Below are 25,436 nucleotides of genomic sequence, written 5' to 3' on the forward strand. Positions count from 1 at the left end.
CGGACACAGCCCCGTGTATAATTGCAATCGGCCCACCAGAACCAAACGAAACAACCGGAGCACGCTCATGGGTTGCTTAAGCCCGATGCACACATACACCCTTGCGGGTGCCGTAAGGTGTCTACGGCGCGGCTTGCGGCCAAACTTTCGGCGGTTGATGCACACTGCGACGGTTGTGCGGTCTGTACGGTGATGTGCGGCTGCAACGAGTTGGTCTTGCGTCGTCTGCGAATTTTCTACTTTGTAGAAAATTTTCTACTTTGCCGCATAGCCGTGAACGGCACGAAGTAGAATAATTTGATATAAAATAAGTTAAATAACACATCTTCGTGCATTATTTCGTTTGATGTGACAGTTTTGACAAATTACTAGGTTTTGGCGTTAGAAATGTTTTGTGTACGACACAGCAGTGGAATACTGCTATGCTGGTCAAATTATCAAGACCTTTTATCTGCATTTTTCTATGTTCTCAGTAGCAGGCATTAAATTATGATAGCCCTATAGCAGGTATTACATTATTGTAGGCCTATACCTATCCAAAGTGACAATTGTATTGCTGCAATAGATGAAGTTTGCTTTGAAACTTTGCTTAATCTGCATTCCACGATTGAAGCATATGTTCTATATGAAAGTTTATCAGGGATTGAAAGGTATAGTACAGTGATAAAGTTAGAAATCCTTACACATATGGTATTTCAGTATTACATTTGAGTAAATTAGTAGTATAGTGATAAAGTGAGAGTATACTATATTCCTTGCTATGCTGGTCAAATTATCAAGACCTTTTTTCTGCATTTTTCTATGTTCTCAGTAGCAGGCATTAAATTATGATAGCCCTATAGCAGGTATTACATTATTGTAGGCCTATACCTATCCAAAGTGACAATTGTATTGCTGCAATGGATGAAGTTTGCTTTGAAACTTTGCTTAATCTGCATTCCACAATTGAAGCATATGTTCTATATGAAAGTTTATCAGGGATTGAAAGGTATAGTACAGTGATAAAGTTAGAAATCCTTACACATATGGTATTTGAGTATTACATTTGAGTAAATTAGTAGTATAGTGATAAAGTGAGAGTATACTATATCTTATTCGAATATTTATTAAGCTATTGTTTTAATGTTCAGAAATGTTTGGGTGCATGAAATGCTAAAAGAAAGAGACAGCAAATCAGAATTTATCCTGGCTGAGCAACTTCTTGGAGTTGGAGACCCAGACAAATGTCACCAATATTTTAGAATGAGTAAAGAAAAATTCTATACATTGCTGAAGGCTATTGAGCCCAAAATACAAAAAATAGACACTCCTTGGAGGAAAGCAATTTCTCCACGTCGCCTGATTTTGACCTTACGATACCTTGCAACAGGTGCATCTCAGCTACATATAGGTTTTTCATTTAGAGTGGGTCACACTACAGTAGGCATGATTATCAGAGAGTGCTGTTCGGCGCTATGGGAATGTTTGGTGCCAATAGTTTTGCGCCCTCCTACTGCAGAAGATTGGTTGCAAATTGCTGATGATTTTCAGAAGTTTTGGCAATGCTCAAACTGCATTGGAGCAATCGACGGGAAACACATCAGAATTAAGGCTCCACCTAACAGTGGTACTGAATTTTATAATTATAAGGGTTTTTTCTCCATTGTGCTTTTAGCAATTTGTGATGCTCATTATCGTTTTGTTCTGGTGGATATCGGTGACTCAGGTCGCCATAGTGATGGTGGTATCTTCAGTAATTCAAGAATTAGAAAAAAATTTGATAAAGGTTCTTTAAGTATTCCTGCCCCTAATAGCTTGGCAGGATCTGACATTAATGTTCCTTATTATTTTGCTGCTGATGATGCTGGAATTGTTAAGCCATATCCAGGACGGCACCTCAGTGAGGACAAGCAAATTTTTAATTATCGACTGAGTCGTGGAAGAAGAGTTGTAGAGAACGCTTTTGGTATACTTGCCGTAAGATGGCAAGTATTCTATAAAATGCTGAATTGTGATCCAGCAGAAATGGCACAGTGTATAGTACAGGCCTGTGTGGTTCTTCATAACTTCCTACAAAGTCCACGTCAGGTAGGATCTCATATTTATGGGGATCAATTTGATGGAAATGGCAACACAGTGAATGGTAACTGGAGACAAACTATTCCTTCAACTGTGAATATGGATTCACTTGGACATATTGGCTCAAACTTTTATTCCAGATATGCAGGTTTTTACAGAGATGAGTTAAAAAAATATTTTTTAAAAGATGGCGCAGTTGCATGGCAGTGGAGTAGGTAAAGTTTAGGTTATGTTTGCTGTTTGTATTTACTATTTTCTTTAATTCAAGTTGCCAGCTTTTGAAAAATTGGAGTGCCTTTACCATCAATTTCTGTTTTGACAGTTGCTATTTCTTTTCACATTACGTTTTTCTATAAAGTAGTGCAGTATGGAAATTGAAAAAAATTTTAATATGAAGCTTATTGACCTTGTTTCTCAAGCTAATCTTATTTACAACCCATGTCATCCAGAGCATAAAATTAGAGGCAAAACAGATTCTGCATGGAGAAACATTGCCCAGGAATTAAACTCGACAGGTAAGTTTGCATCTTATTACAAAAATAATTACTAAATTTTTTTTGACTTTCAGTTTACCAGTGTCAGAAGCGTTGGCGTACGCTGCGAACAGCGTATGGCAAAAAGCACAAAAAAAATACAGAAGCTCCAAGTGGGTCTGGTACCCTTCCACCAGAGAGATGGCAGTATTACCACCAACTATCTTTTTTGGATAGTTATATAAAGCATAGAGGGTATGTGAATGGTATGTGGTAATCAAAATATTTATTGTTTTTCTGTTTGTGTAGATCTGTAGACAACTTTGCTGATGGCAGTAGTTCTACTCAGTTTTTTTTGGACAACCCTGGTCAGTATGTAAAATGTTTATGTATAAAATTTTGTGTTGCTCGTAACCATGAAAGAAGTTATATTTTTGTTTTATAATATTTAAAGAGGATTCCAGCATTGAAAGTACCAGAGAAGATAATTCCTTTTCTTCGGATTCTGCTACTGCACACATGCCTGCAAATGCAACTCAACCAGAAGAACCAAGTTGCAAAAGGAAGAAAACAGACAAACAAAAAGTACAGGTACACTCAACCCTTTAGGTGCGAGATTGTTTTTCGTAATTTTTCACTTTTTGACCAGGTCTCACTTAATTGGATTTTGCTAGACCAAAACTTTCTTCAAGAAGTTTGTGCAGTATGAAATTATCTTCAAATTCATATTTTTTTGATGACTCATCATTAAATTGATGATGTCATAATAAATCTTAGATTATTGAATATCATAATAAATCTTAGATTATTGAATATTTCAGAAAAGAACAGAAATATTAAAATATAATGTATTACAAACTTGATCAGTATGTAAAAACCTTCCTTTTGATGTATGATTTGTAAAGTTACCTGAATCATAAAGGAAAAAAATTACAAAAACCTTCGATATGTCGATTCTAAACCACAAACTAATTGCTGTGTAACCAAAATTTATTGACTTTAGTGAGGTTTCTATAACTTATGGGCTGTTATTACTACAATAAAACCAACAATACACACAAATTCAATAACCAAAATCACTTAAAATCTTATAAAATCATCTTGGAAATGTGTTAGGAGAGTTCGCTGTGTCTTAAGGATGATCCACTTCCTGTTTATTAAAAAAGTAGGACTATTAAGTAACTTGTGATAGGATCTAGCCATCTGGCTCCGGGCACGTCCAAAGGGTTAAGCATATGCTTTAGTTCATGATATTATAAATAAAAACCAAACTTAGTAATGTTTTTGTTTTGCAGACAGAGATGCTAAGTTATTTGAGGCAAAGCTCAAGTCATCTTGCAGAACTCCAGGAAAGGAAATTAGATAGACTAGACCACTTTGGTAAATTTGTGGTGGCACAATTAAGAGAAAAACCTGCAGAGCTTGTGGAGGCGTACATGAAGGAAATAAGCAGTCTTCTTTTTGCGGATTGTATTTTGGAGCTTAATGTTGCACAACAGTCCACTTAGTTATTGGAACTCCAGGAAAGGAAATTAGATAGACTAGACCACTTTGGTAAATTTGTGGTGGCACAATTAAGAGAAAAACCTGCAGAGCTTGTGGAGGCGTACATGAAGGAAATAAGCAGTCTTCTTTTTGCGGATTGTATTTTGGAGCTTAATGTTGCACAACAGTCCACTTAGTTATTGTCTGAGTATTTCCTTTAATGTTATTTTTATTTCGTTTTAATAAAATTGAAAAATGATAAAAAATACATAAAGTTGATTTTTTGTGAGGAAATGTTTGAGTTGACACAAAAAACCTTGCATTGGTAAATTTGTGGTGGCACAATTAAGAGAAAAACCTGCAGAGCTTGTGGAGGCGTACATGAAGGAAATAAGCAGTCTTCTTTTTGCGGATTGTATTTTGGAGCTTAATGTTGCACAACAGTCCACTTAGTTATTGGAACTCCAGGAAAGGAAATTAGATAGACTAGACCACTTTGGTAAATTTGTGGTGGCACAATTAAGAGAAAAACCTGCAGAGCTTGTGGAGGCGTACATGAAGGAAATAAGCAGTCTTCTTTTTGCGGATTGTATTTTGGAGCTTAATGTTGCACAACAGTCCACTTAGTTATTGTCTGAGTATTTCCTTTAATGTTATTTTTATTTCGTTTTAATAAAATTGAAAAATGATAAAAAATACATGAAGTTGATTTTTTGTGAGGAAATGTTTGAGTTGACACAAAAAACCTTGCAGGTGTGCGTATACGCCCGGACAGCCGCGCAAGAGCGCCGCAGACTGTCTGGGGATTTCCCGGCCGCAGCCGCAATTGTTTCCAGTGTGCATCCTGCTTTATATCGACAGCCGGGGCGAAGGCTGACCGCTTGAAGATAGGCGAAAAAAAAGCATACGAACTATTGAATATGCATGGAGTCCAGCATCACACTATGTGGCCCCTGTAGAGGACTTTTGCCCTTTACAGCGAATATATGTATAAAGAAGATCCGGAGACAATGCCAAATGAAATCAGAAAATTAATCCCAAAGGAAAGTGCTAAAACAACCAGACACAGAGCATTCTACAAATCCATCTGCGACGAGGTCATTAAAAGTTTCGAATCTAAACCAAGCGGCTATCATCGAAAAAGACGCTACATGGCCGGATCAACCACGCAAATTTGCTAGAGCTTTTAAAAGGATGGCAAAGAGGAATGAAGTTTGGACAAGTGAAGAAGGATTTGAAGTACTACGATCCATAATTAGCCAAGCCCATAACATACAATGGCAAGGAGCTGCACTCGATGCCCGTGATGACACCACCTCCGGGATAAAGGTCGTTCCGCATTTTCTGCTACATGGGACTGCGGGGCAGGGGAAAACGCTCTTGGGCAAATTCCTTTCCCTACAACCTATGCGTCGATTATGACGAACGATTCCACGGGGGTGGGTCAAATGGCGCTTCGAGTAAAACACAAAGTTTTAAAAATAGATGATGCCGTAGCTAATTTCTTCAACAATGACTCATTAACAAGTGCAGTGACGTTTATGTTTCACAATGATGAGTGGTCTGCAAAAATCCATGGCGACAGACAAGATAATGCTGCTACTATAGCTTTTATTACTACCAACTGCAGATATGATGTTCACAAAATAGCTGGAGCAGGAGACCTAGAGCCCATACAACGTCGCACCGTTGAAGCAGAGTGGACCGACCAGAGTTCAACTCCCAAGACCGGCGGTCATAAGACCCTTCCGACGAATATATCGGATAACATTACAGAGAAACTCTTCATTTACGTTATGGACAAGTTGAAGAAAGGACAGTCGTATCAGGCGAGAACGCGGCTCGTTATAATGTTGAGTTACCGAGGTTTCGCTTCATAAATCCATCGTTACTACAGTAAATTGAGCGTACTGTCATCACACAATGCAAGATGGCAAAATCATGACGGTATGCAACAAGACGAAAATGTCTAAAAATACTCAATATTTTATTTAATTCTTTAAATTAAAGAATAGAAATTCCGATTAAAATTTGTAAAAGTACTTAGTCGTTGCTTAGATCAGCATTTCCCTTTTCGGGTTGGTATTTTTTTATGTTTTTTAAGACCGCTCGATTTATATGTGCAAGAAAGCCTTCCAAATCGAGTCACACACCCAGGTTTCAAAGAGAGATTGTGACAACATCTTCATTACTATATCTATTTCATGACAACATATGCTTTCTTCTTCCGTTGTCATGATAGCACATTTTTCACAAGAGCAACACCACAAAAGCTGTTACTTCAAGTTCGTACTGGAAAAGAACTGGCTTGTGGAACATCTTTCAGCCAAATTTTGTTCTCGCTGTAAAATCGCTCCAAATTCTGCTCTTCAGTAAGCTCTGGTTCTCCAGTTGGCCATAATAAACTGTTACCTTAACTGCCAAATATAAATCGTTTTTTTTTTGCGTTACTGGTTGGACTCTCTGTATTCAGAAATACTAAATTATCTAAGATATATCTAACGCCGTATCACTATATACGCCATTTTTTCGCGCAGATTAGAACCCCCCTTTAAACACATTGATTTGTGCTGCTATAGTGAGCAGACGATTTGCGCCAGTTCTTGTGCTGCTATAGTGAGGCAAACAAAATTAAGTACAGAAAGAAAGAATAAAAAACTAATTGCAAACTAAGATCATCGTTTTGTTATACAAGCACTTCGTTCTTCCGGTCATGCAAGATAAAATAGGCATATTACTAATATAGGTAAGTTAAAATTATTCGAAAGTGACCATCCGTATTTGGCGCAATCTAGCGCAGTCAGTTAACCATTTTTCGAACATTCATTTGCACATATTTGAACATGAAGCATGTGTATTGCTACAGAATACCCACACATAAGTATATTGGTTACCAGACCAACTTACCTCTGGTGAAACCAAAAAATTGTCAAATTCTTCCCCGAAGAATACTGGAATAGCGAGCAGCAATTCAGGGGCGTATCCAGGAATTTAAAAAGGGGGGGGTCCGCAAGTTTTTGCTTAGAAAATGGACGCGTATAAAACGTAACGTACTCCATAAAAACATACAATGACTAACATAAATAATAACGCACATAATAGGAAACGGGTAAGATTGGTTTTAAACTACAATAATACGACTGCTGTTTCTGTTTGTAACGTGTGGCCTGAACTACGATTTACGTATTTTGCAATGCGTGATCACAATCAGGAATTGTGACGCTCAATATTACGTAACAAAAACAGCATTGTGTCATAACAAACGGTTTTTATCCGGAATAAGAATTACAAACTCACATGAACTTACTTGTATTTATTTCATAAACGAAAGTATTTATTTAATAAGCGAAATATCGATAAAGTTAAGAAAAATGATTGCCAATGTGAATACCGAGATTGCCAATGTGAATACCGAGAATGCCAATGTCAGCGAAATGGATATTGGCCATTATGGTAATGTTTCCGAAATTGAGCCGTCCCAGAAATATCTCATATTAAAGAATGATTGGGAGCCAAGTCTTGGTTTTACTTTTGGAAAAAATAAAAGAACTGTATCAGGAAAAATAAAATATTTGTCTTTTCAACTTACGTGGTTGAAACGATTTCCTTGGTTGTCTTACAGCAAATTGCTTGACGGGGCGTTTTGTCGATGTTGTGTTTTGTTTGGGCCGGGCACGGCAGGGGGTAATAAGTTAAACGTGTTGGTAGTCAAACCTCTGACAAACTGGAAAGACGCCTTGGATATCCTAAACAAGCACACAAAACACAAATACCATGAAATGTCCTGTGTAAAAGCCGAATGTTTTGAGGCAAACTGGGTATCTACAACTGGGCCGTCTGTAGTTTCACAGATGAACAGCAGGCGGAAAGAAGAAGCCATAAAAAAACGGAGTATGCTTAGCTCTATGGTTGACGCCATTAAGTTTTGCGGGCGGCAATCAATTTCATTGCGCGGGAAAGTGGACCATGGCCCTTTAACAACGCCGAATGATTTTGAAGCAGGGCACAATGAAGGTAACTTCCGTGCTCTGCTGAGATACAGCATTCAATCTGGCAATGGAATTTTGTTGGACCATGTCCGTAACTGCCCTCGTAATGCTGCTTACATGAGCAGCACCATACAGAATGAGATCATTGCAACGTGTGGTGAAATAATTCGTTCGAGTTTGGTCAAGAAAATCAACTCCTCGGGTTTCTTTTCGATTCTTGCCGACGAAACCACCGATGTTTCATGCCATGAACAGTTTTCTCTGTGTGCTCGCTACGTCGATGAATCGGGGAATGGGGAATTGGTCGTGAGAGAAGATTTTCTCGGGTATGTTGCAGTTGAAGATTTGACGGGTTCTTCTTTAGCCGAGGTTATACTCCACACATTACAACGGTATAATATCGATTGTGCAAAGTTAAGAGGACAGGGATAACGGTGCCAGTAACATGGCAGGCAAGTTTTCTGGAGTCCAAACCAAAATAAGAGAACTGCACCCGACAGGGTTATAACGGTGCCAGTAACATGGCAGGCAAGTTTTCTGGAGTCCAAACCAAAATAAGAGAACTGCACCCGCTAGCAGCTTACACGCATTGCTCATCACACTTGCTTAATCTGGTGTTAGGAAAATCAACTCAACTTCGTCCGATACGACGAGCTGTACGTCAGCTGTCAAACGTCATAAATTTTTTTAATTCAAGTCCCAAACGTCAGTTGTACCTTGGTCGAGCAATTGAAGCTTTTGTTCCGCAATCTCGACGGTCAAAATTGCGTACTCTCTGTGAAACACGTTGGGTTGAACGACACGATGCTGTCATTTTGTTTGTCGAGATGCTGTCTCCAGTTGTACACGCTCTTGGGGAATTGGAAACATGTGGCGTAACAGGTCTACAAGATAAAGCAGAGGAATTTCGATTTTCAATTCGAAACATTGAATTTTTAGTGTCACTAAAAACATTGGAATCCGTACTTGCGGTTACCCTGAGCTTGTCGAGAAGCCTTCAAACCGAAAACTGCGACATTGTGGGATGTTTTCAAATGGTCAGTGTGACAGGAATGGAATGCAGTTTCGCTGCTTTCGTAACATCTACTTCCCCGTAATTCTAATCGTGATAATACAACAATTACCCAGTTGTGTGTATGCCAGGCGAGGGCAATTGCCACATGCCAATGACGCGTTTTATTGTTTTGCTACACGTGTTTTTCGTTATATAAACCTTTCACTTTCCTCTACTGAGAGGCAGTACGGGAATTGCAATACCCTGCTGTTCTCACTTTGTCTCTAAGCTCGATGCCGCACTTTCACTATACAATACGGCAGGATGGAACAGTGTCGTCGCGAGGCTGCGGAGCGCGAACTACAACTTCAACATTAGCCGCCCCCCACAATTGGTGAACCGCTGGACACAATCATTCCGATGGCCACTGCAGTCAACGGTGAATCTTTTTCTGTTTATATACTTTATGCATATTGTGAGCTGACCACTCACAGGGTTTCACTAGTCTATGTGGCCCGAATATTATATTACTGTTGAAGTGAGTCTGACCAACACTAAATTGCCACATGCCAACGACGCGTTTTATTGTTTTGCTACACGTGTTTTTCGTTTCTAAACCTTTCACTTTCCTGTACTGCGAGGCAGTACGGGGCTTGCAATAGCCTGCTGTTCTTACTTTGTCTCTAAGCTCGATGTCGCTCGTTCTCCGTACAATAAACTGAGATGTGCTGTACAAGTGTCATACATCGGTGTGCAATGCGTTGCGGAGTCGGATAGCGTGTGCGTCGGGGCAGGATGGAACAGCGTTGTCGCGAGGCTGCGGTGCGCGAACCACAACTTCAACATTGGCCGCCCCCCACAATACTTACTTCTTTAAATTAGGCATATGATGCAAATGATGACACCATTACTCTGTTTGATTCCATGTGTATGGAGCAAATAGATTCATTTGGAGTTAAACAAATAACTACACAAGAGAGACCATATATCATTACAAGCACTTGTTATTTTTGTTTATTTTGGAGAGTGGGAGCGGAGAAATAGCTATTTTTCTGGTAAAAGAGAATGGGACATGTATCCCACTGTATATGGTTACGGATGGTGGTATATAACCGAAATATAATTATAGTTACTAATGGTGGTGTGTTTATATGCATTATATAGTTACAGATGCTGGTATATATACAACACGTAGTTACGGATGGTGGTATACATGCATTATTTACTTTCGGGTGGTGGTATGTTTGCATTATATAGTTACGGGATGTTGGTGTTTATAGTTATACGGATGATGGTGTATATATGCAATATATAGTTACGAATGGGCGTTATTAATTTACTGACGGCGGATGCTACAGAAGCCGACACTAATTTACTGACGCGCTCATGTGCGGATACGGGTAATACTATCTAATTTTTTGAAAAGACGGGAAAAACTGCAAACTAACTTACGGGAATGTGTTTTAATCCTACACCAATTACCGGAATGTGTTTTATGCTTGTTTCAGGTATTTGCCAGCTACGGGAATGTGTTTTAAGCATATTACAGTTACGGGAATATGTTTTATGCTTGTTTCAAGCCTACACACCATTTACGGGAAAACTACGGGAATATGTTTTATGCTTGTTTCAAGCCTACACCATTTACGGGAAAATTACACACATCTTCCATTCGACGCCATTGCTTTCAATAAAATTGTTCACAATTTCAAATAGATTCTCAGCTCTGCAACTTTCAGTTATTGGACGACAAAAAAACAAATCTTCAACGGGCACGTTGTCATCACCAATAAAGCGAACATAGCAAATAAAGCGAACATAGCAAATAAGATGTGCATCTTCGTTGCTATCTGTAGCTTCATCGAGCTGGAGTGCAAACACTTTACCTCGAATTGCGGACGTGAGTTCGTTGCTATCTGTAGCTTCATCGAGCTGGAGTGCAAACACTTTACCTCGAATTGCGGACGTGAGTTGGTCATTAACATCAAGCGCGATTTTATCAATTCGCCTTGCAATAGTATTGTTTGAAAGCGGCATTTTTTGTAGGCTTTTCGAAGCGGGTTCTCCTATCATAATTGAAACCATATCAATAGCGGCGGGAAGAATTAAGTTTTCTGCAATTGTATGCGGCTTTTAGCCCTGGCAATGCGGTAAGCAACTTTAAATGAAGCTAGTTGGGCCTTGAAAGGAATTGTAAAAGCGGTGGAAATTGACGCTGCCTGCCGTTGAAAACCTGCCAATTTACGAGCGAAAAATTCTCTATGTTTGTCAGATAAACTACTATGCGTCGACATAAGATGTCGCTTTAGTTTGCTTGGCAACATACTTTCAACGGACAAAAACTTTTAAACAAATGACACACTTTGGGTGCTGACAACCATCTTTCTCCACGTACGTGAAACCAAACTTCAAATAACTTTCGTCATAATTTCTACGCCGCTTTTTTGCACTGGAACTTCCTCTGTCCATCTCTGCCTGATTGTTTCTCATAACGCTCATTAAATCATCCATGATAACTGACTAACTGTATTAAAAACCTCTAGCAATATACAGACAAAGTGTTGTACCACAGTCTGGACATGATTATTGCAAACCGAAAGAAATAATTGGCATTGTTACGTAATATACAAATCTACTGTACAGATAGAAATGCGAAAACAAACTTTTTAAATTTTATTATTGAACAAACACGTTGGATTTTTATATAAAACAACAATTTATATTGCAATAAAATATTAATACAAATCAATTATCTCGACCATGCCAAATTGGAAATGTTTCTGCAAATTTTCACGGCGCACTAGTGCGCCGCGGCGCCCACTTTGGGAACCGCGGGTGTAACAAACGATTTAGAAGGGTCGCATACTGCTCAGCATATCTTAAAAGAGATAAAACATCAAGAAGCTCTCTGGGATATACAGTTACGGTACATGGTCAGCGATAATGCAGCCAACGTTGTTAAAGCCCTGCGTGATGGTGAGATCAAGGGAGTGCGGTGCATGGCACATACCATCAACCTAGTTGTACACCACGCCTTAAAAAATTCCCAACGAACGGTCAATGTACAGTCGCCGTTGCTCGTCGTATTGTTACACACTTCCACCATTCTCCGCGGGCATGCGGCATGTTAAAGTCAGTACAAACGGATCTTAACCTTCCAAAACACAAGCTCATCCAAGATGTCCCAACTCGTTGGAACTCAACATTTTTTATGCTTGAGCGATTATTGGAGCAGAAACCCGCAATAAATCAGTTATATCAGACCCATGGAGAGTTTCAGAACCTATCGTTTAATGAGTGGAAGCTAGTTGATTCATTAACAATTGTTTTAAAAATGTTCGATAAAGCCACCTGTGAGCTGAGCGGCGAGGTAGCAACAATTTCTCACATTCTGCCTATTAAAGTAAATTGAAAAGATTTGAACATGAGAATGCAGAAGGCAGGTTGTTTGGTATAGGCACTTTCATATCGGTACTAAAAAGCAGTTAGAACTCAGAACCTATCGTTTAATGAGTGGAAGCTAGTTGATTCATTAACAATTGTTTTAAAAATGTTCGATAAAGCCACCTGTGAGCTGAGCGGCGAGGTAGCAACAATTTCTCACATTCTGCCTATTAAAGTAAATTGAAAAGATTTGAACATGAGAATGCAGAAGGCAGGTTGTTTGGTATAGGCACTTTCATATCGGTACTAAAAAGCAGTTAGAACACAGGTTTAGTAAACCACACCGTGGTGTGCCACAATCTAAAGATTGCTGCTATTTCTACAACGATGACGTATATACCACCTGCGCCGTTGCCGCAATATTGGACCCGAGATTTAAAACTTCTTGGTTGGATGATACAGAAGAAGTTACTCGTCTTTCTACTGCCCATACAGCAACTTGCTCTGCAGCATGTTAGTAGTGAAAAGACTGGTGTCGATGCTGGTGAACACCTGTCATCGACAGACGATTCCGGCAACGAAGATAGCATTTTGTTTGAGTGTCCTCTGTCCGACGATCAAATTGTTGACACTAAAACAACGCCAGGATTGGAACAGAACGCCAAACAACAAAAAAATATAAACAACAGTTATGCGTTACATTGGAAGCCAACGAATAAAGTCTTCAAAGTCGCCGTTGGATTTTTGAATGGATCACTGAATGGATCAAGTGTATCGTCGGAACGTCTTTTCGGTTCATCGGGCGTGATTGTATCTCCCCTGCGTAATCGTCTCAAGCCAAATAATGTGAAAGTGCTAACATTTTTGCACTACAATCTCCGTAAACTTAATTTTTTGTATTAAATGGTGTCTAGGAATTTGTGCCTCTCATGTAAATAAATGTTTTTTTATGGATAAAAATTCGTTTCGTATGTAAATAAAAATTCGTTCCACATATTCAGTTGAATTGATGCGCTAATCAATGTATACATGTCTGATGGATCGACTAGATTATGGTTATTTCGTTTTGATACTTACTAATTCGCCGACGGACGTGTCTATACTTGCTTGCATGCATGCAATGTAAGCCTACACAAGGCGCATTTTCGCTTTATATGACAACCGCATACTCGTGCGTAATACATAAATAAAAATGCCTTTTTAACGTCACTCGCCGGGCACTCGGATTCGACCGGGTAACGTTTCTCATTACCCGGATTCGGCGAATTTTAATTTCGTCCCATCCCTAATATATATACTACCATCCGTAACTATATAATGAATGTATACCATCATCCGTAACTATAAAATGCTTATATACCAGCACCCGTAACTATATTGCATATATACCATTATTCACTATATTGCATAACATATAGTTATCGATAACTTCAATGCATATATACCACCGGCTGTGAATATATACTGCATAAACACCACCATCCGTAACTATATAATGCATATATACTGCCATACGATACTGAATAATGCATGTATACCTTTATCCGTAACTATGTGTTGAATATTGACCACGATCCGAGTAGTAAGGATGTGATATTTGGGGCTTCTTTTTCGTTGGATGGATTTTTGTTGGGCCTGTTTTGTTAGATCGATTTTTTATTCTCTCTTTTTATTTTTCTCGTTTGAGAATTTTAGATTATAATTTTTCTCTCGTACGTGGGCGTGCGAGGTTTTTGGATCGTAATTTTTAAGTCGTACGCCCTATGACTTTTAGTTATAATTTTGCTTCCTTGCTCGGAGTGCAATACAGTCCATTCGGACCTTTGTTATAACTGGCATCACACGTTGCTACTCAGTACCCCTGGGCTCATATAATTTTGCGACGTGGAAAACTGTTTGTTTTATATATGACCGGTGAAAGTCCTTTCCTGTTCTCAGAGTGCAATACAATCTCATTCGGACCTTTGTTGTAACTGGCACCAGGCGTTGCTACTCAGTACCCCTGGCTCATATAATTTTGTGACATGGATTACTGTTTGTTTTATATATGACTGATGAAAAACCTTTCCTGTTTTCACAATGTTTAAGCCTATAAATTTGTGGGTGAGGTGACCTGATCATTATTCTACTTAGTTTTACCAGGCAGTAACCAGCCATGTATTTTTGCAATGTATGTCATGTAGCTTTCGCTGGTCACAAAGAGTTGTCAGAGCATGATGTAAGCCATCATGGGCTTGGGGTAAGTAAGTTTTGTAGTTGTCGGTTGAAATTAGTTTAAATATATAACAATTGTGCAGACGTCGTCCGCGCTCAGACCGCCTACACTGTATGAGCAATTAGATATGACCCCTCCGAGTAAGCGTGCGAGACGTGATGGGTCAATGTGTCAGAAAGCATTGTTTGTCTAGCAATAACTTTGGCGAGTGTGATTCCAATGAAATTATGAAGCTGTGGGAGGTAAGTGCTAAACGTACATATTTTATTGAATTACGTCTAAACTAAAAGTCTGTTTAGATTTCACGTGCTGCGTCGCCGACCGTAGATGATCATGATTTTATTCCGCGATTGTCGCAAGTGATTGTTAATGATATCGAAGAGCCGCAACAGTTTTCCACGTAGCAAAGGTTTAGTTCGAGTCAAGTAAAGACACCCAAAACGTATAGCGCAACGCAACAAGTAAATGATACTATGGGGGATCCTTTTTGTTTACAGGAGCTCGAAATGACGGAAACAGAAGCAGAGTACAGCTTTCGTATACTTGGTTTATCGGTATCAGAGGTAGAAGACAAAATGCGTACTTTTCGTGACTATCATCCCCTGCGCCCCATCAATATAATGCAACGCAACAAGTAAATGATATTATGCAAGACCCCTTTTGCTTACACGCATTCCAACTGTCCGAATCAGAAGCGATGTTTCACTTACGCGAACTTGGTTTATCGGAAACAGAAATAGAAAACAAAATGTGTACCTTTCGTGAACTACCACCGCATCAAAGTAATAACATATTGTTGTCACCACGTAAACACATACAAGTCGGTCGAAGCATTGGTAATAACTAAGTACCTTTCGTGAACTACCACCGCATTAAAGTAATAACATACAAGTCGGTCGAGGCATTGGTCGGTGATATTGTTGTCACCACGTCAAAACATACAAGTCGGTCGAAGCATTGGTAATAACGAAGTACCTTTCGTGAACTAGATTATACTTTAAAAAATAATGATGCGAATTTTTGGAACGGAATCATAATGCAATTTTCCGCGAGCCACTTGGTGACCGAAGACAGACGTTTCTTACCTACAACTTTCGACAAATGCCAACAAACCGCGATTCGTTGTACATTTCGTCTCTATCAAATTCTGGCCGAGGGTTATGTGTTTAGAATCAATTTGGCTGAGGCCTATGTTTTGGAGCATGATGAAAGAAAGGCTTGAGCTTAGGTATTTCTACGCATGCCCTGGAAATGTTTCAATTATACCTGAAGCTGCTACCATTCGTTCTATAGAAGATTTAGATCGGTTTCTCGATTTGATTTACGGTTTGGGTCTTTTAGAGGATACGCGGAACCCACCTGTTGAACGACCTGACACGAAATGGCGGATGATTATGATTACAAATGTAATGTTTATCATCACGAGAACAGATTTTTTAATTGGTTACTCTGGCGGCGTTCCCAAGGAACTTTTAACCCTGCGAAGTTTGGTATCGTTCGCGCACAACGCTAAAGGAAAAACATATGAAGATGTTTTTTTGTGTTTGTTTCGATGTATCGCCGCACATCAACGCAATAGTCTTGGGGATAAGAAGAGGCGGCATAAGTACAGACATATTGAGAAGGAAAAGTTTGCGTTGGCACGTAAATACGGTGTAAACCCCAAAACCTTCCTTGGTGTTGATATAAGTGACCTCGGAAAAGTCGAAAAAAGATTTAACATCGCGATATTTGTGTACACAATGTCATCCGACCGAAAACTTAATATTGCGAGACTAAGTCCACTAAAGAACCCGAAGTGTGGAGAAAGCTACGCATCTTTTACATGTGGACAACCACTTTTGCTACATTACCAATATTGCCTCGCTCTCACAAACGCACGAGTGCAGTGTATGTAAGGCGTTATTTGATCGAGGCGATGTTTGTTCAAGACACGAGAAATCATGCGAACAAAATAACTTGAAGTCTCCCGTTTCCTACCCCGGTGGTGTTTACAAATCCCCCTCTAATGTGTTCAAGTTGTTGGAGGTTTTTAATATCGACGTCCCAGTTGAGTTGCGCTTTAGGATTTCGCAGTGTTTGACATAGAGTCGTTAAGCAAACTACGAACCACTGGTAAAACGACAAAAAAAACAACCGAGCATAAACCCGCTTTGTAAGCTGGAGAAAAAGTTGGAGGCATGATTACCTGTCTACACGTGGTTGGACTTAACTCCGAATATGATCTAAATATTCTCAAGTCTGCCTTGATTGATGTGTTGGATCGCCATGGAGGTATTCAATACTGTGTGAAACGTGGTGCATCGTTTATGATGTTAAAAACTTCGCGGTTGTCCTTCTTGACATTTCAAATTACCTGGCGCCGGGTTCTAGCTATAAAAGTTTTCTAAAGGTGTTCAATGTTAAAGAAGCGAAAGATTTTTTCCCTTGAGTATATGGACAACTTTGAAAAATTGAGTGAGAAACAGTTACCACCGCGATCAGCGTTCTATAGCGCACTTAAAAAAGAGAATATTGCGGAGGAGGATTATCAATCCTGCGTCGACGCCTGGAAAGCCACTAACATGCAAACAATGAAAGACTATTTGGTGTACTACAACAATCTCGATACGGAGCCTATGGTCACTGCACTTTCGCGACAACTGGCTTATTATAGGGAAAAACATGGTGTCTGTTTATTAAGCGATGGAATTTCAGCTGCAGGTTTGTCCTCTAAAATTCTTTTCAATCAAGTCTTCTTTGGTAGTTTCTTTTCGTTGGTTGATGAAAAAAACGCGGATCTTTTTGAGAAGTTTCAGTAAAATATCACTGGCGGTCCAAGCATCGTGTTTAATCGCCTTCAACTAAAGGGGATGTAACTTCAATTAAACAACCAACCTATAAAGAAAAGGCAAAGAAGACGGCTCGAGTACTCGGTTTTGACTGCAATGGTTTGTATCTTTGGTGCATAAGCAAGAATTGCATGCCTACAGGTTTCTTTACCCGTTACCAAGCTTCAGATTTTAAACCGATCCTGCCAAATCAAATAGGAAGAGAAGCATGCACGTGGTTAGACTGGATGGCCAAAAAGGAAGGAGTTAAAATCTCGCATAAAAACAATGGAGGTGAGCAAATTATTGGAAGTATGCGAAATCTTGTAGATGGGTATTGCGCGTCAACAAACTCAGTTTTCGAATACCTGGGTTGCGTGTGGCATGGTTGTACGATGTGCGATACAAACAAGGATGGTAGTGGAAATCTGTTGGAACGCCATCAGCGTATGGAAAAGTCGTAGGAACAGCTCAATAAAGAAACACTGCAACGGTTGAAACGTTTGGAGACTGAAGGGTATAATGTCCATTTTAAATGGGGGTGTCAGTGGCGGCGTGAGCAACAGGATCCGGAGATTCGAAACTTCATCTGCAAAAACAAACCCGCGTGGAAACACCCCAAAAATGAAAAGTCGGGTAAGTTTATTATGGTATACTGTTTGAACACTACTAACGTTTAACGTTTAGGTAAACTTTATATGGATTTGCCGAAGTGGATGTAAGTGTACCAGAGCACTTGCGAAGGATATACAGCGAATTCCCTCCATCTTCAAAAACCATTTTGGTATAAGTATTTTTCTAAAATTATACACACGCTAACTACTGACTTGTAGATTTCTCGAGATGATATTGGACCTCGTATGAAGGCTTTCGCGGAGAAAAATAACATCATGAGCTCACCAAGACGTAGCTTGATCAGCAGTTTCAAGGGGGAAAAACAAACTTTCGCGACGCCGCTGCTAAAGTGGTACTTGGAACATGGACTTTTGATCACCAAAGTTTATACATATACATTTACACGTGTAGTCTACGAGTTTATACATATACATTTACACGTGTACATTTATTAACTAAGTTTTTGAGAATTTGTCTGCGATGCCCGGCGTGCTGGTGATAACGATCCCACACAAGCCACCATAGCTGACTGTGCAAAAAGTTAATTGGAAATTCAGGTAAAGTTTTGCTACAAGTTAAAAGTTATATATGTAGTATTTTTAGCGTATATAGTCAAACTAACAAGTAATGTTTTCAGCAAATGGAAAACCTTGACCAACAAGCTGAAGTTCAAAGATGTTGTCTTCAAAAGGGACCTCTTGTTAACAACATGATAAAGCGAAAACCTATTGTTCACTGTGACGAGATTGCCACGGACCTCTGAAATCCATATGAGAAAGGAACATATACACCAAGACCTTCCGATACAAATCGGGGTGTTCGTATATGATCTGGCAAAATTAAAATTGTTACAGTTTGTTTATGATGTATTATTCTTATTTATTGATCCGTCTGACATTACCCTTGTGCAGTGTGATACTGATTCAATGTACTTTGGTTTATCCGCAGACTCACTCGATGATGTTATTAAGCCCGAGTTGAGAAAACGATTCTTTACCGAATACGGTACTTGGTTTCCTGCCTTGGCGTGTGATGCTCACAACGCTGAGTTTGTTGAAACCAGGACAGCCTTTAAGGCCTGGGTTCCATAGAAGTGTTGCAAACAACGAACTCTTTGACAAACGCACATTGGGGTTGTTTAAAGTTGAGTATAGTGGTAACCGGTATTGTTGCTTTGAATTCTAAAACATACTACTGTACCGGGGATGTTGATAAGATTAGCAGCAAGGGTTTGTCCAAAAGACACATCAACCTCCAATTTACCGATTATAAACATGAGTTACAAACCAAACAAACTGTAACTGGTGAAAATATTTCATTCCGAGTTTTTCACTCGGTTTGACTTATTTTTACCCCAAACGTAAAGTCCAAAGCGTCGGTATTCATACATTACCTCTTGATATTTCAGTTTTATTCACTGTTTGTTCTCACAAGTTTTAATTAATGAAACAGAAGCTTTATATACGGGTGGTGTTTTTAAAACTTAGACATTCTTAGCAATGGTGTAACCTTTAAACATTCGTTTACCTTATTGATCACCGGTCCAACAGGATCGGGGAAAAGTGTATTTGTGAAAAAATTCATACTGAATTCAGGTATTATGATATGATGGATCAATCATCCGCCCGAAAAATTCTCGTGGTGTTATGGTGTGTGGCAACCGTTTTACGAAACAATAAAAGGGGTAGAGTTTATAGGTTTACCAGAAGTTTCCTCATTTGATGGAAAGCAAAGAGTATTAATGGTTGTTGATGATTAAATGGGTGAATCTAACTCTCAAGTAACTGACATTTTCACAAAATTTTCTCACCATTTGAATATTAGCGTCGTTTATATCGTCCGAAATCTCTTTTATAAAAACCAAAGAACAATTAGTTTAAACGCCCACTATATCGTGGCTTACCCCACCGTTCAGCATATGGCTCGTCTTCTCCACCAGAAACTACGTCCCGAGGTTTTATAGCGCTTGGTATGTTGCTACCAATTAAAAGCCCGATTTCAATCCCCGGTTGGAAAGGAATCAGCTCACCTGCAATTTTTCGCAAATGTTTCCATTGTAGAGCTGTTTCACGGCGTGGTATCTGGCTTGGGTTGGCGGGTATCTCTGGTCTCGTAAAAACTGAAGGAATTGCGATGCTGATTGATCGATCGTAGCCAATCACTTCCAAGTCTCGTACACGACAACTGATTATGGGTGCGTTTCCTTATACATGGTGGACAGACTCAGATGGGTTTTTGTCCCCAACGCTCCCAGTTGCATCTGCAGGTTTTCAGATATAAATGATTTATTCGATTGGTCGTCTAGGATACAATATGTTAGAACTTCTTTTTGGGACGCGTTACCGTTTCGTACCCACACAGGAACAATCATCGCAACATGGCTCATTGCATATCATTTCACAAACTTGCGAACAAAAAAGTTACTGACTGATGACCCTGGGTTTCGATATATATGGGTTTTTGTCCCCAACGCTCCCAGTTGCATCTGCAGGTTCTCAGATATAAATGATTTATTAGATTGGTCGTCTAGGATACAATATGTTGGAACTTCTTTTTGGGACGCGTTACCGTTTCGTACACACACAGGAACAATCATCGCATTATCGCAACATGGCTCACTGCCTATCATTTCACAAACTTGCGAACAAAGGTTACTGACTGATGACCCTGGGTTTCGATATATATGAAGTGCGGTAAGATGTTTCTTTCCACATTGTCTGCACTCCACTCTTTGCGGGCAAAACCCTAATATGATCATCACTTATACCCGCAACTATAACAGATCTCATGACGTAGGAACTCTTTGTTTGATCGCGTCAACTTATCAAACTCCCTACAGTCTTATCTATGTGGTGTTTGGATTTATAGTATCGACAAAGAAAATGGTGTTAGAGATATTTTAAGGCGTCGTTGATCGTTTTGCATGTCATTGGTACGCACCTGAAAACATTTTGCGTTGCTCGTTTTGTCGTATGACCTGGGTCGGTTGGGCGTGTCCGCATGCAATATCTTGCAGTTCGGGTATATTTTCACGCTCAGCTTGTTCATGAATAAAGGACACAAGGTATTCGAAAGGGGGATAATCATCGTACTTAGACTCAGTTTTATACTGTCGCAGGTATTCTCGCCATTGTCTAATCATTTGAGAAGGCAGCCGAGCAAGAACTTTGTTACTTTCTTGCGGGAAATCGAGTATTTTAAGATTGTATATCTTCTGTTTGGCGGCAACGACTTGCGTTAGGAAATCGGAATATTTACGAATGCCAACGGGATCGTTTGCCCTGATTGTTGGCCACCGACTGAGTTTATCCGTAAAAGCTTTACTAACGATACTATCGTTTCCATACCTCTGTTTCAAACGCTGCTCGGCTTCTTCATATGCGTCTTCTGTTTGCCAGAGCAGAAATCCTTCCACCAAACACTTCAGTTCTCCGGATAGAGGTTGACCCAACAGGTTTAGCTTTTCCGCAATGCAACTTGATTTTGACTCCACGAGTGCATTGAACGCCGTCTCCCACGCTGGGTACTTCACCGCATCACCGGAAAATACATCGATTTTAACTTTTGGAAGTCTGTAACTCTGTTGGATAGAGAATGATTGTTATTTGAAGTTGAGGGCATCGACTTAATATAGTTAGGTACGGAAGGGGTGAATAATTGTCTAACAATACTACCAACTGCCGCCTTGAAGGCAGGTATAAATGATGCGGCGTCAACACGAAAGCTTGGTCGGGGACTGGCAAATGTACTTCTTTCCTTTGGTTGGGTCGCGCTCGCAAAATACCGATCCAACTTTTCTGTTGGTTGCTTAACAGCAACGCTTTTCGTGGCCTCATTATAATCGACGTCGGTCACGCCGTAAGGATTTTCGCTCAGGGCGGCGTTTAAACAAGCGTCTGCACGTGCGCCGTGTGTCGCAATCGACTTGTTGAGTTCGAGAACCCTTCGAGCGTGCTCGTTTTTTTGCTCAGAAACTCTAAGATTCTGAGATTCTTTTCTCGTAGGGCTGCAATTTCTTCCTGGTGTTTGTATCGTTCCTTCTTCAATTTGGAATCTAAACCAACAGATGATAATTTAGAGACATTTGACGACAACTCTTGTGTAATTTGCCTGGCGTCTCCAGCATTTTCCGACAGTTTAGAGACGGTTTCATTTACTTTGACTTTTTAGTACTCTGTATTCGTTCATGCTGGTCTTTAAAACGTGCGTCCGCAAGTAGAGCTACAGTAAGGCTTTCAAATTTGCGTCTTTCGTCAAACAAGCACGACGTTCTTCTTCGTATACAATGCTTGTCGTTTGTCATAACAAGAAGCTCTTCCACCTCTGAACACAATGCAACTAAAAGTTGTTCAGAGTTCGCTAAATCATCCCTTAGCGATTTAACTTCATCTGCTTCGCAGCGAACGTCTTTTCGACGCTGCCTGATGTGTTGTTCGTCAATAAGAAATGTTTCATCATGATCTTTAGGGCGGGTAGCGGAAACATCGACGAATTTACTTGCTTCACTCATGTTCACAATATCGGAACGGCAGTTGTTGAAGTTAGCTGCAGTTACTGTGGCTGCATGTTCACAATATCGGAACGGCAGTTGTTGAAGTTAGCTGCAGCTACTGTGGCTGCGGCTGAAACATTTCTTCAGCTGTGTTTAAAAAACAGATCCTCCACTCTCAAGAATTACGCGCTTCGTTCTGGCTTCAACTTATATTTTCCGAAGCATAATAGCGGTAACTAGAAAAATGAAATAAACCAGTATAAATAACGAGTAACAGATTAGCGAACACCAGAAATATACACACAAGATTACCTGCAATGAATTGGAGTGGCTAAAATAGGGATCTGCCTGCCGTCCCGTCACTCATAAAAAGGTCAAACTAAACGGTTACACGAGTGAACAAAACGGGAGAAAAAAGGTGACGTAACATAGAGTGAGTATAACAAACTTTTTTAAAAGAGCATAGTATAACACTTTTTACAACACATAACATTGAAATGAAGGCGTCTATTATCGAGCGGTTTAATAGAACTTTAAAAACACGTATGTGGCGTTACTTTGGTAATGTTTTGCAAGACCTGATTTCATCATATAGCGAATCGTACCACAGAACTATCAACAAAACAAGTCCAATTACACCTGACAATGAAAACGAAATACGACATACCATGTATGATAACTACACCGTCGGTAAAGCACCCAAAATAAAAGTTGGCGACAAAGTTAGGATTTTGCGAGAACGGCAGCGTTTTCAAAAGGGTTGTTACTTACCGGGTTGGTCTGAGGAGTTATTTACCGTTAAAATAGTGTCGACTTGCTATTACAAAATTATTGATTACAACAACGAACCGATTGACGGGTCTTTTTACGAACAAAAGTTGCAGAAAGTGGAAAAACTGATGATGTTTATTTGGTGGAAAGCATTCTTAAACGTCGTAAAGGCAAGGAAGAAATTTTTGTAAAATGGACTGGCTACCCCGATTCATTCAATAGTTAGATCCCTTCAACAACCTTACCGATTATAAAAGTTAAACACTCGGCTGATTAAATCATTTGCGATCATGTCAACTACTGAAAAGACATCGCTTGGTCCTGCAACAAGTGAAAGGTCTTGGGTTATATTGGGTAGAAAAGTGCCCAAAAACGAAGTGGTTTATTTTGTACAAGTGGCTTACTGTGTTTAGCGTTGTTGTCGCGAGTACTGTGAATATTTCTCTAGAAAGCAAAGACACCGAACTTTGGATCGGACTGCTCAGTTTTAAATTTGTTATGTGGATCGGACTGCTCAGTTTTAAATTTGTTATGTTCAGTCTTTTACGTCAGTACGGTAAAGCGAGAAATTTCTCTACCCCTTGCTTGGTATCCGACGAAATGTGCCGCACCGTACCAAATGGCATTAGTTTTTTGGGAACTGCTCTGCGAGTGTGAAAGCAGGGGATTGCAAATTCATGCTGTGATTGCTGATGGGGCTGTCACTTAATCGAAGATTTTTTAAATTGATAAGTGGCCGTAATCAGGTTCCGTTGACTGCTCCAAATGCACCGCATCGACCAATCTATTTATGTTCAGACCCATGTCATTTGTTAAAGGTAAACTATAACAAATGCTCTTTGGAAATATCGTTCAGCATTTTATCCGGTTGCATGTTTTCACTATAGGGTTGCTCTTCCATTGAATTCGTATTCGTTTAAATCATTTAAAATTATTCCTTCCATCATATTCCGGGCGATATTTTGCCAATCCTCTGGTTGTTCCATTGCGTTTTTGTTGATCCTGAAAGCTAACTGACTAAACAAAACAAACAGATTCACTGAAAAATTCATGCTGTGATTGCTGATGGGCTGTCACTTAACCGAAGATTTTTTAAATTGATAAGTGGCCGTAATCAGGTTCCGTTGACTGCTCCAAATGCACCGCATCGACCAATCTATTTATGTTCAGACCCATGTCATTTGTTAAAGGTAAACTATAACAAATGCTCTTTGGAAATATCGTTCAGCATTTTATCCGGTTGCATGTTTTCACTATAGGGTTGCTCTTCCATTGAATATTCGTATTCGTTTAAATCATTTAAAATTATTCCTTCCATCATATTCCGGGCGATATTTTGCCAATCCTCTGGTTGTTCCATTGCGTTTTTGTTGATCCTGAAAGCTAACTGACTAAACAAAACAAACAGATTCACTGAAAAATTCATGCTGTGATTGCTGATGGGCTGTCACTTAATCGAAGATTTTTTAAGTTGATAAGTGGCCGTAATCAGGTTCCGTTGACTGCTCCAAATGCACCGCATCGACCAATCTATTTATGTTCAGACCCATGTCATTTGTTAAAGGTAAACTATAACAAATGCTCTTTGGAAATATCGTTCAGCATTTTATCCGGTTGCATGTTTTCACTATAGGGTTGCTCTTCCATTGAATATTCGTATTCGTTTAAATCATTTAAAATTATTCCTTCCATCATATTCCGGGCGATATTTTGCCAATCCGCTGGTTGTCCATTGCGTTTTTGTTGATCCTGAAAGCTAACTGACTAAACAAAACAAACAGATTCACTGAAGCGTAACGGAAACGATGGTATGCGGCAAGTTGACTCCATGTAAGGTATCTATGATCAAACATAACACCAACATTTTAATCCTCAATGATTCACCACCAAAATAATTTTCCGAATCTCCCCCCCATAAAGTCCACTTTAAAAACTAATCGGAAATCTTCAATGTACTTGGAATTCATCAAATGAGCAAATCAGAATTTTGTGACAGTCCACTGAAATAAAATTTGTATCAAGCTCTTTAGTTTCTTCAGCTTGAATTTCTAAGCATCTCCCAGTTACAATCAATGTTCCCTCTAATTATTTTCACTTATGTGCAACTAATTTTTTTTCTGGGCAGGATCAAAAATGGTCAACTAAAAACT

The 25,436-nt window shown here is 39.5% G+C and overlaps 5 protein-coding genes, 1 long non-coding RNA gene and 1 pseudogene across 7 annotated transcripts; 5 read left to right on the top strand and 2 right to left on the bottom strand.

Moving 5' to 3' along the window:
* The first annotated feature begins 1,111 nt into the window (after positions 1-1,111).
* LOC149726455 (uncharacterized) lies at positions 1,112-2,277 on the top strand. The gene has a single exon (XM_089889706.1). It carries the CDS (start codon positions 1,123-1,125, stop codon positions 2,275-2,277), a length of 1,155 nt encoding a protein of 384 aa, XP_089745832.1. The 5' UTR covers positions 1,112-1,122.
* An 88-nt stretch (positions 2,278-2,365) lies between these two features.
* LOC149726456 (uncharacterized) lies at positions 2,366-4,182 on the top strand. The gene is made up of 5 exons (XM_089889707.1): positions 2,366-2,573; positions 2,627-2,786; positions 2,841-2,899; positions 2,986-3,122; positions 3,827-4,182. The coding sequence occupies exons 1-5, from the start codon at positions 2,426-2,428 to the stop codon at positions 4,037-4,039; spliced, it is 717 nt and encodes a 238-aa protein (XP_089745833.1). The 5' UTR covers positions 2,366-2,425; the 3' UTR covers positions 4,040-4,182.
* LOC149726457 (uncharacterized) lies at positions 3,504-4,045 on the bottom strand. Its single transcript, XR_016386186.1, has 2 exons — positions 3,945-4,045; positions 3,504-3,681 (listed from the first exon to the last, which is right to left on the bottom strand). It is a non-coding gene; the product is annotated as an uncharacterized LOC149726457 (long non-coding RNA).
* A 3,613-nt stretch (positions 4,183-7,795) lies between the features above and the next one.
* LOC149726458 (52 kDa repressor of the inhibitor of the protein kinase-like) lies at positions 7,796-8,437 on the top strand. Its single transcript, XM_089890345.1, has one exon. It carries the CDS (start codon positions 7,796-7,798, stop codon positions 8,435-8,437), a length of 642 nt encoding a protein of 213 aa, XP_089746471.1.
* Positions 8,438-8,526: 89 nt separating this feature from the next.
* LOC149726459 (52 kDa repressor of the inhibitor of the protein kinase-like) lies at positions 8,527-9,102 on the top strand. Its single transcript, XM_089890346.1, has one exon. It carries the CDS (start codon positions 8,527-8,529, stop codon positions 9,100-9,102), a length of 576 nt encoding a protein of 191 aa, XP_089746472.1.
* A 3,395-nt stretch (positions 9,103-12,497) lies between these two features.
* On the top strand, positions 12,498-19,618 carry LOC149726460 (uncharacterized; annotated as a pseudogene). The gene is made up of 6 exons (XR_016386251.1): positions 12,498-14,840; positions 14,898-16,488; positions 16,759-17,868; positions 18,105-18,192; positions 18,242-18,474; positions 18,742-19,618. The product of XR_016386251.1 is annotated as an uncharacterized LOC149726460 (transcript).
* A 2,003-nt stretch (positions 19,619-21,621) lies between these two features.
* LOC149726461 (uncharacterized) lies at positions 21,622-25,351 on the bottom strand. Its single transcript, XM_089889397.1, has 2 exons — positions 22,828-25,351; positions 21,622-22,751 (listed from the first exon to the last, which is right to left on the bottom strand). Exon 2 carries the CDS (start codon positions 22,531-22,533, stop codon positions 22,177-22,179), a length of 357 nt encoding a protein of 118 aa, XP_089745523.1. The 5' UTR covers positions 22,534-22,751; positions 22,828-25,351; the 3' UTR covers positions 21,622-22,176.
* Between the last annotated feature and the right edge of the window lie 85 nt (positions 25,352-25,436).

The sequence above is a fragment of the Ciona robusta genome, chromosome 12 (genome assembly GCF_009617815.1).
Source record: "Ciona robusta chromosome 12, ASM961781v2".
NCBI classification, from domain to species: Eukaryota; Metazoa; Chordata; class Ascidiacea; order Phlebobranchia; family Cionidae; genus Ciona; species Ciona robusta.